The 8,963-nt window shown below is 40.0% G+C and overlaps 2 protein-coding genes across 4 annotated transcripts in view; one reads left to right on the forward strand and one right to left on the reverse strand.

Annotated features, from left to right (window-relative positions):
- The window catches only part of LOC106812038 (secretion-regulating guanine nucleotide exchange factor-like), a 14,798-nt gene extending 6,556 nt beyond the window's left edge, over positions 1-8,242 (reverse strand). Inside the window, exons 1-8 of the mRNA XM_014815795.1 lie at positions 8,055-8,242; positions 7,749-7,895; positions 6,953-7,047; positions 6,546-6,612; positions 6,290-6,385; positions 6,039-6,110; positions 5,591-5,758; positions 5,261-5,422 (exon numbers count right to left, since the gene is read on the reverse strand). Of these exons, the coding sequence (XP_014671281.1) occupies positions 5,261-5,422; positions 5,591-5,758; positions 6,039-6,110; positions 6,290-6,385; positions 6,546-6,612; positions 6,953-7,047; positions 7,749-7,878 (790 nt within the window). The 5' untranslated portion in view covers positions 7,879-7,895; positions 8,055-8,242. The remainder of the gene's footprint in view (positions 1-5,260; positions 5,423-5,590; positions 5,759-6,038; positions 6,111-6,289; positions 6,386-6,545; positions 6,613-6,952; positions 7,048-7,748; positions 7,896-8,054) is intronic.
- Positions 1,006-8,963, forward strand: part of LOC106812036 (nuclear transcription factor Y subunit alpha-like) — an 18,758-nt gene continuing 10,800 nt past the window's right edge. The window contains exons 1-5 of one of the 3 annotated variants that reach the window (XM_014815792.1): positions 1,006-1,338; positions 2,540-2,659; positions 3,036-3,140; positions 3,366-3,425; positions 4,306-4,534. In XM_014815792.1, coding sequence (XP_014671278.1) covers positions 2,576-2,659; positions 3,036-3,140; positions 3,366-3,425; positions 4,306-4,534 — 478 coding nt within the window. In that variant the 5' untranslated portion in view covers positions 1,006-1,338; positions 2,540-2,575. The other 2 variants (XM_014815791.1, XM_014815793.1) reach the window with 2 other exon arrangements.

Below are 8,963 nucleotides of genomic sequence, written 5' to 3' on the forward strand. Positions count from 1 at the left end.
CAAGGCAATGATGTCAGTGGTGTGAGTGTTTGTGTGTGTGTCTGTGTGCGTGCGTGTGTGTGAGAGATGCCTCCATTCCGCTTGTTTACTATCATACTATGCTTCCAACATGGCGGCGCATCCGAGCACTTGGTAAAAACGGGATGTGACTGCAAGGGGTCTATAAAATTAGTCCAAGACGCGGCTGATGACATCATCCCAAATTAGACCAATAAATTGCGCCCTAAAAAATTTTACATTCTGATGTTATTTTAAATCAGAAAATAACAATCCTAAAATAACATCAGAATATAACAATTTTTATGGCACAATTTATTGGTCTAATCACAAATGTGCATTTTTTATAATGACTCATTTGTTGACACCAGACAACACAGTTACACACGGTGACGTTACCAAAGCGGCATTGCCAGTTTAGGAAATACCGTATCCATACTCATAGTCATAGTCATAACCCGACCAGGCTGTGTGACTAACGTCTATACACCGGTACATCGGTATTCTAACCCTAGCAATACCGTTTCCTGGAGCTAGCATAGTCATAGTCATAGTCATAGTCATACTCATACTCATAGTGACAGTCATAGACTAACTAAGAGTAAGAGAGTAAGAACAAGTCACTTGAAAAATAACAAATACTGAACCGAAATGGCCTTAATAATAATAGCAAATAGTAATACTAATAGTAATACTGAAATAGTAATAGTAATAGGCCTACTTCAAGTTCAAGTACTTGACTATACAAATTCAAAATTAGAATAGTAATTGCGCTGTTTTGTCAAGAACGAACACGGAAACATGGCCTAGCAATCGCTAATTCATTTACACTAATTTTACTTTTCGATACTAATGACGTTTACACACCCACGAAAACAAATGTGTCACTTTAGACATTATTTAATTATTCAATGGGCGCAGACATTGCAATCCCGTCATGCAACTGAAAGCAGGTGTTTGGTCACGTGAGCAATTTGCAAGCTCCGGATTTGACCGTTTTCTTTGTCTGGACGGCTGGTGGTTTTACTATCGTCACTCACCATTTTGGTGCTATGTTTCTCTAGAATTCTACTAGGTAATCCCTTACAATCACTGAGTTAGTTTTACGAAAATTCCTTTATAGTATTTGCGAGGTAATCTTCCAGAACTTAGATGTCATTAATAGCGGTATTAGTGTCAGATGTAAATTGAGGTAATTTCACAAGTGGAGGGTGGATGACACCAGGTCAGATCAGCACCAATGAAGAAGGGTCTCGCATTTTTGATGGTTGGTGATTCGTTGTCCATCGGCCCAGGATTTCCATAACCAATCAAGACCAAAGTGGCGAGAATCTGCCCAATGTGAGTATAGGTGCTCGCCAGCCGAGTCTCTTCGTGGGACACTGATTGGGTTTTTGTGGCACCAACCAAATATCTCGGCCTTAGCTTATGTGCTCAAATACGGTACCACGACAACAGTAAATGCGTCCTGTAAAGTAACAGCGATTGACATTGTCAGTGTTAAAAACTCTTCCCTTTGTAACGAAACGTAAAATGGCGCTTGTCTGCTACTGGCTCTGGTTAGCCAGCGGCAGCGCAGATACAGCCGCTCTTTCCAATCAATTACCAAAAAATTCATGCGAACCAGATGGATTATCAATGACAATGCCAATGGCAATGCCTCCTACGGTTACGCTGCGAGCACCCAAAGCGATACTCCAGTCACATCGACATTAGTATTGACTGTTGACTAGAAGCAGAAAATTGAGAAGTCCTAAGCCTGTGGCTGTAGTAATACTAGTATAGGCCATAACTATCTTGACAATCGTACCTACCAGTACAGTACGTAGTAGTACTACTACTAGTACTACTACTACTACTAGTACCAATTTATTCAGCAGTGAGGCCTGAGGGCATGATGATGATGTGTGAAGAAGGTACCAATATGCCGCTTACTATAATATATATATCCATTTCAAATCTGTTTATAATCCAGGCCCGTAGGGAAGGGGGGTGCGACCCACGCCCCCCACGCACAAAAATTTGAGAAATTTCCACGTTTTGAGGTTTGCTTTTGGCTGCCTGTTTTCATACTGCCTTCAAAATGCGCAAAATGCAGTCTCATGCAGACAACCTAATTTTCAAAATTTCCTTTGGGGGCATATATTCCCCCAGACCTCCCTAGAGACTGGCGCCTCCAGCGCTCGTTAGGTCCGTATACTCGTTGGATCGCACCCTCCCGTAAAAAAACCTGCCTACGGGTCTGTAATCCAACAGGTCTGTTCTCCATCTAAGGCTAAGTAATGGACCTTTGTTGCTCTTTGTACAAGAACTGGGGATTTAACAGGAGTAGTTTTGGTTACTATTACTAGGTGTTTTGATAGTCCCTATATAGTACTGGGGAAACATTGACCATCTCAACACAAATGTAAAACACAAAAACCAGCTGCTGGTCTAGTAAGTTTTTCTAAATAAATGTGTCGGATATTTGTCATTATCAGAAAAAGTTTGTATGCAAGTGAAAGTAAGTTTCAGCCTAGCATTTACTTAATTAACATTTCAGCTGACTACAGACACATTCCCATCAAGTGACCAGCAAATGACAACCTTTGAGATGCAGAGCAGTGTTCAGACTGGTCAGTCCATGGCAGCACCTGCCACAGTGACTGCTGGTCAAACACAGGTACCAATCATTTATTGTAACCACAAGCAGAATGTGATAAATAGCCGGTACCCACGTGTATCATGAGCTTCTGATAATGGTATTGTGTCCCACGGCATGTATCCTCTAAAATTGTGCAGAATAAAGTGTATAATATGTATAATAACTTCTTACAATTAAATTTAAATGAATATACATTATATAACTGTCTTATTGTCTACATTCTAAAATCTAAATGGACCCATCCATCAAGTATACTTACTCGTTTCTGGGTGTGTATAAGTGTTTCTGTGTATGGCCACTGGAAACCTTATGCTCATATGCATACTCCAGTTTATCACAAATTTTTTTCTACATTACAAAGTGCATATAAATGTAGTTATTAATATTTTTGCAGTACATAATCAGTGGTTCAGGGAATCAGCAGCTGCTAGGTGGTCAGCAGATTTCACTGCAGGGCCTGTCGCAGGGTCAGATTATCCAACTGCCCAATGGACAGCAAGTAAGACAATACTCACTACAGGATAGTACTGGATTCTTAAGAGAATATAGTTTCATTCTTCGCACTCCTCGTGGCATAAGAAATTATAGTACATATATTGCAAAAATAACACAATGCATATGAATAATAAAGTCTTTTGCAAAAATGTTTTAAAAATATTAGAACACAACTAATAAAACATATTTATATGTCTGTCGTAAAGCGTTATTATTTTCATCTTTATAGATTCAGTTGATACATAGTGGACAGCAACTATTGCAAGGTCAACAAGGACAACCACAGCAGGTACGGTGGCACATTGCACCAATCGTATTCAGAAGTAAATTTTTGCACTACTGGAACTAGTGTGTGCGCTCTTTTGCAATGTATGCACTTGTTAAGTAGGTTCATGTAGCATTAGCACTCATTTGTAGTAGGTTTTTGCTACATAGGTACTAGTGTGTATAAGGTTCTTGCAGTACGGGCACTATAGAGTACCGAAGTGTGACGTCACGTTGGCAAGACAACGTACGGGCTGGTTCTACACAAGCCACTGGCTCCATAGTGTAGCCATAGGGGCAACTGTTGTGCGTACGTAAAACACGAGTGTGTGCGCTGCAGACAGCGGTAAAGCATCGGTAGCAAGTCGTTCTTACAATATTTAATGAATTAAAAAAAAATAATGTGGGAAAAATTATTTTTTTTTTTAAACATTTTTTTTTGGTTTAATTTTTTTTTTTCCCCGTGGCTTTTCACTTCCATCCTTTGGAAATCTATAAAAACTGCAATAATGACTCTCAGAATGCTGGTTACAATCGGGTACAAAACACGACACGCAGTTAATGTTACCAGAGCATATGATTGTGTAGAACCAGTGGGCTCGTTGCCATGCCACCGTGACGTCATCACTTCGGTACTCTATTGCATTATAAGTTTTTGCAGTACAGCCACTAATGCACAGTTAGCTTTCGTAGCATGGCCACTAGTGCACACTACGTTTTTGCTGCACATACACCAGTGCATAGTAGGTTTGCAACTAGGTATCAGTAGGTGTAGTATAGCTACTAGTGCACTGAAGTTTTGCAGCATTTTGTGTGTTTTTGCAGCATTTCGTGTAAATTCCAAAGAAACTCGGGGGTGACATTTAATGTGACAAGTATAAGAAGAGTCATGCTTTCTGCTGCAGATAATTATACAGGCTCCACAGCAGCAGCAGCAGCAGCAGCAGCAGCAGCAGCAGCAACAGCAGCCAGCTCAGCCACAGCCACAGCCACAGCCACAGCAAGCACTGACCACCAATGTGACTGGTCTGCCGCAGCAGCTTCTGCAGACGAGCGATGGCACAATCATCTACCAGCCGATACAGCAGGAGACTCCGGCAGCCGTCCAGCAGCAGCTACAGACGCAGACTGGAGGTTAGTCACTACGTACCAACATGCACATGCATGCACACACAGACACAAGCACAGACGGATGCACACACACCCACACCCACCCACCAACCCAACCACACACACGCCCACAACCACCCACCAACCCAACCACACACACCCACAACCAACCAACAACCCAACCACACACACGCCCACAACCAAATACCTCTTCTTTTTATGGAGGTATAGCTTTGAACGTCACACATGGTTCATAGCTTTTGACTAGGCTTGTGGCTTAGCTTTCCTCGCCTTCCGAAGTGTTGTTATGAAGTGTGAGGAATGGTCTCTTGTCTGTTCACAAGAATGCCCCCTGTTGGCTGTGGCGATAAGGGGTTTGAAAGTACGTGTAACCGTAACCGCCAACAGGGGGAATTCTTGTGAACAGACAAGAGACCATTCCTCACACTTCATAACAACAGTTCGGAAGGCGAGGAAAGCTAAGCCACAAGCCTAGTCAAAAGCTATGAACCATGTGTGACGTTCAAAGCTATATCTCCATAAAAAGAAGAGGTAAGGAAACTAAGTAAAGTTTGAGTGAGAGGTGGATGTCCAACGCTAATTTAGATGTAATTTTTATCGAGTTGCACGTAATATATCATCGGTAAAATTAGGCAAGCAAATGTTGAATTTCACGTATTTTGGACTGTCATACTCCTCCTATATTATCTTACTCCTGATTATATTGCATTGTGTTTATGTATTATTTACCTTTCAATGCTATATTGTGCATACTTCCACAAGAAACAATGACTACTTCAGCGAGTAGCACCTCTGATGGACAGTGTTGACATCTACTAGTGTTATTAGTAACAACTCCTCTTCCAAGTTGCCCATAATCAGCTCTTCCCCATGCAAACAATGACCCTTTATCTGAAAATAAGAAAAAACACATCGATTACTTACATGAGATATTATATAACTTCGAGACCAAAGTATCCACAATTTCTTGTATTCCAATACCTTTCTGAGGCATTTAAGGAACTTTAATTATTTGATGAAAAAAAATTCCACAAATTTCTCAGTATTTTCATTTCTCACCTGTTAGAGCCAAGCAGTGTTCCCAACCTGACTTCAATTCAATCAATCTCTCTCCATTAAAAGGGGATTGATCTAGAACCAGGGGCTTGTGGACCTTGGAGACCTCGCTGGGATCACGTGCAAGCTGACCCTTTGTGTTACTACCCCACATGATCACATTGCCTATATCTGGAAGATTTAAAAATTTGTATTATTCAGTAGAACAGTCATGTTATTACTGTAATTAATGTTATTATGTATATGTATTATGTTATTAATGTAACAGTTACGAGTAGAGTAGGATCTTAATAGAGTATGAATGTTATTAGACACCATTGTTTGCGACGAGATAGTAGAGGGCAGCACATTCCTTTCAGTGCGAGGTGATCGTGAGGATAGTATAACTTTAGGTATGATGAGGTTTTGAGGAAAGAATAACTGCGAGTATGAGACAGTATGGATAGCTTACCAGTGAGTACAGCTGAATGGTGTGATCCGGCTGTAATTGATACCACCGTTCCTATAGCCTCTGGCAATTCCACTACAAATACAAAACATGATGAATATGTTGTTAATAGAAAAATACATTCGCAGGAGCGTGGTAATAAAATAACACATATTTCTGAGTGTACAACAGACGTTAATTACTCCAATATTGCAGGAAAACCATTACTGAATCATAATACTACTTCCATCTCCTTATATCTGCATTTATCCTACCTCTGCATGGTTCAAACATTTTGTATTGTTTATGAGGGACATCATAGCCCAGCTGGGAATGCTTGCCTGAACCCCAAGAGTACACACCGCCATCATCTGTGGACAAAAAATAATATGTTAATGAAACTTAGCAGTAAAGGTCATTGTGAGCTTGCAGTGCATGCAATACCTCCCAAGTTCATACATTAATACATTCTCCATCTGTTAGAAGTAGGGAAAATATGAAACCATTATATAGAAAAACATATAAGCTTACCCATTAAAGTAAGGCTATGCCACATTCCTGCAGCAACATCACAGATTCTGTTTCCATCTGTAAAATACTAAAGTAATATCTAGCCAAAATCATTATAATCACAAATTGAATAAAAACATGTATTTTCATTCACTCCTGCTCTAAGCATGGTGTATTTTATTGTGTTGAACTAACCTAAAAATATAGATAAATAGCCCTATAATCATCATGTATTTCATTCTGTTCAGTTGACTACAGTTAAATATCATTATAATCATCATGTATTTAATTGTGTTGGGCCGACTCACAAGAACAGATCAGCTAAGTTAGCACTTTTAGTAGGATAAGCATTTTAGTTAATTAAATTAATTTTAAATTCTGTGCAAAATTGGAACTTGTTTATATAAGAAAAGTATATCTCTGCTTACGTCAACTCTCTGTGGTGAATCAATTCTAGTTGCAGTCAATTTCTGACCCAACTGTCCATGCAAGTTAGATCCGCAGGAATAAAGTTTTCCTCCTGCTATATAAGTATCAAATTCAGCCAATTGATGCCAACAGTTATACATTCATTTTCCCCTAATAATATCTGTAGCGGTTTCATGAGTGATCAAGGAAGGGAATAACCACTGATATCAATAGACGATGCACAGAGTTGTGTGTTAACTGGGAGCAGGGGTAGAAATTAACTTTTGAACAACGGACTCCCAACCCTCAAAAAGAGGGAGTCCGCAGCAAAATGAGGGAGTCTGCAGTCTGAGGTTTAAAATTAAAGATATTAACAATAACGCATGTGCTTATCATGCGGTTGCACGTCTGTCAAATTTTCTTTGGATATTAGCTAAAAAAAATACGGTATTTCCACTAGGCCGTGCTCTGGAACGAACTAGGAAGTATGGCAAAATTTTCAGGGAGTCACACGGACTCCTGCATGAATCAAATCAGGGAGTCCGACAGTAAATCTGTGAGTATTTGACTCCGGACTCCCGTTAATTTCGCACCCTGTGGGAGTCATCTTTATATGCCCTCTTGCACGCCAAAACCCCACAATGCTCTGCCGGATAACATAACAATATGTAAACGTCTGAGTAGACGTTGGAGATACCACAATATCTTTTATATTTTTCATGACAATTGTAGAATGCATTTTGAGAGTTTGCCATGCTATGACTTTTGATATAAGGGCCATTAAATCATAGGTTAAGTTTTTGGTATAGTACATACCACTAAGAGCAAGAGTGTGCTCCCAACCACATGCAACCTTAGTGATAGTTTCTCCTTCAAGTCCCTCCACCTTCTGAAACACTACGGAGTCCTTCGTGGAATGTCCTAGATTACAAAGCATTCCACTCATGTAAACACATCCTGATGCTGTAAAACAAAAGAGACAATTAAATATAGACGTTGTTGAAAATGCTCAATTTGCAACTGAATCTCTATTCTGAAATGTTCATTAATAATCTTTACCCTGAAAATATCATTTTAAATGATATAACAATGTCAAAAATTGTTCCTGAATATTTTACCAACCTGTAATTATAACTGTATAAGATCCTCCACCTGAGATACTTGTCACATCACCGGCTGCCAGACCCTCTGGTAATGCTATACGGGTAGGTGTTAATCGGTCATTTTTGTCCGAGAGTCCAAGCTGGCCATTACCATTTGCACCCTATCAAATGACATTCTGAATAAGTTTTCTGCTGTCAACAGACTGGTGTGTAACGTCAGAACATGGAATGGCAGAGACCTTCGCCTAGCCTAGGTTCGACCCCCTCATTTGTTCTTTAGAATTATTCTTTTATTTATACCCATGCTGCACAATGTCAATGACAGTATTATGTCAATGACAGTGTTTCAGTAAATCTTTAGATTAGGAATCCAATTAATGTATATAACACGCTTGAATTTCACCACTGACAACTGGTCTGTGGCCAATAGACCCCTTGCACGTGACGTCATCAAAACAAAGGCGGCCATGTTGGCATCATTGGTGCGACCGTGCGACGTGGTTACAGCGTGGAAAGTTCAGTTTAGAGAGATCTCCAACATTTTCACACGAAAATGGTGAATTATTGTAGGATAGCGGATGTACTAACCGATCTGATAGGGAAAAGGATAAGAAGTTCTTTCGACTACCTGCTGTTATAACTAATCAGGGAGAATATGAGAAGTGTATCACAGAGGAGAGTGGCGTTCACACCCAGACAGATGTTACTGGACCTCTGTATGACGCAACCTTATCTGAGCTACAGACTCTAAGAACGGAAAACATTGAGTTTAAGAGCCAGATGAGCACAGCCGAGCGTTTCACTGAGAATGATTTTGAGGGAAATGATGATAAAGTTAAATATTTCACAGGGCTACACCGACTTTTATTGACTGTACTTCATATATTCTTAATTGGAGCAGTTTTTGCCTAGCTGTTCTTCTCTGTCC

The sequence above is a fragment of the Priapulus caudatus genome, unplaced genomic scaffold (assembly GCF_000485595.1).
Source record: "Priapulus caudatus unplaced genomic scaffold, Priapulus_caudatus-5.0.1 Scaffold602, whole genome shotgun sequence".
NCBI lineage: Eukaryota > Metazoa > Priapulida > Priapulimorpha > Priapulimorphida > Priapulidae > Priapulus > Priapulus caudatus.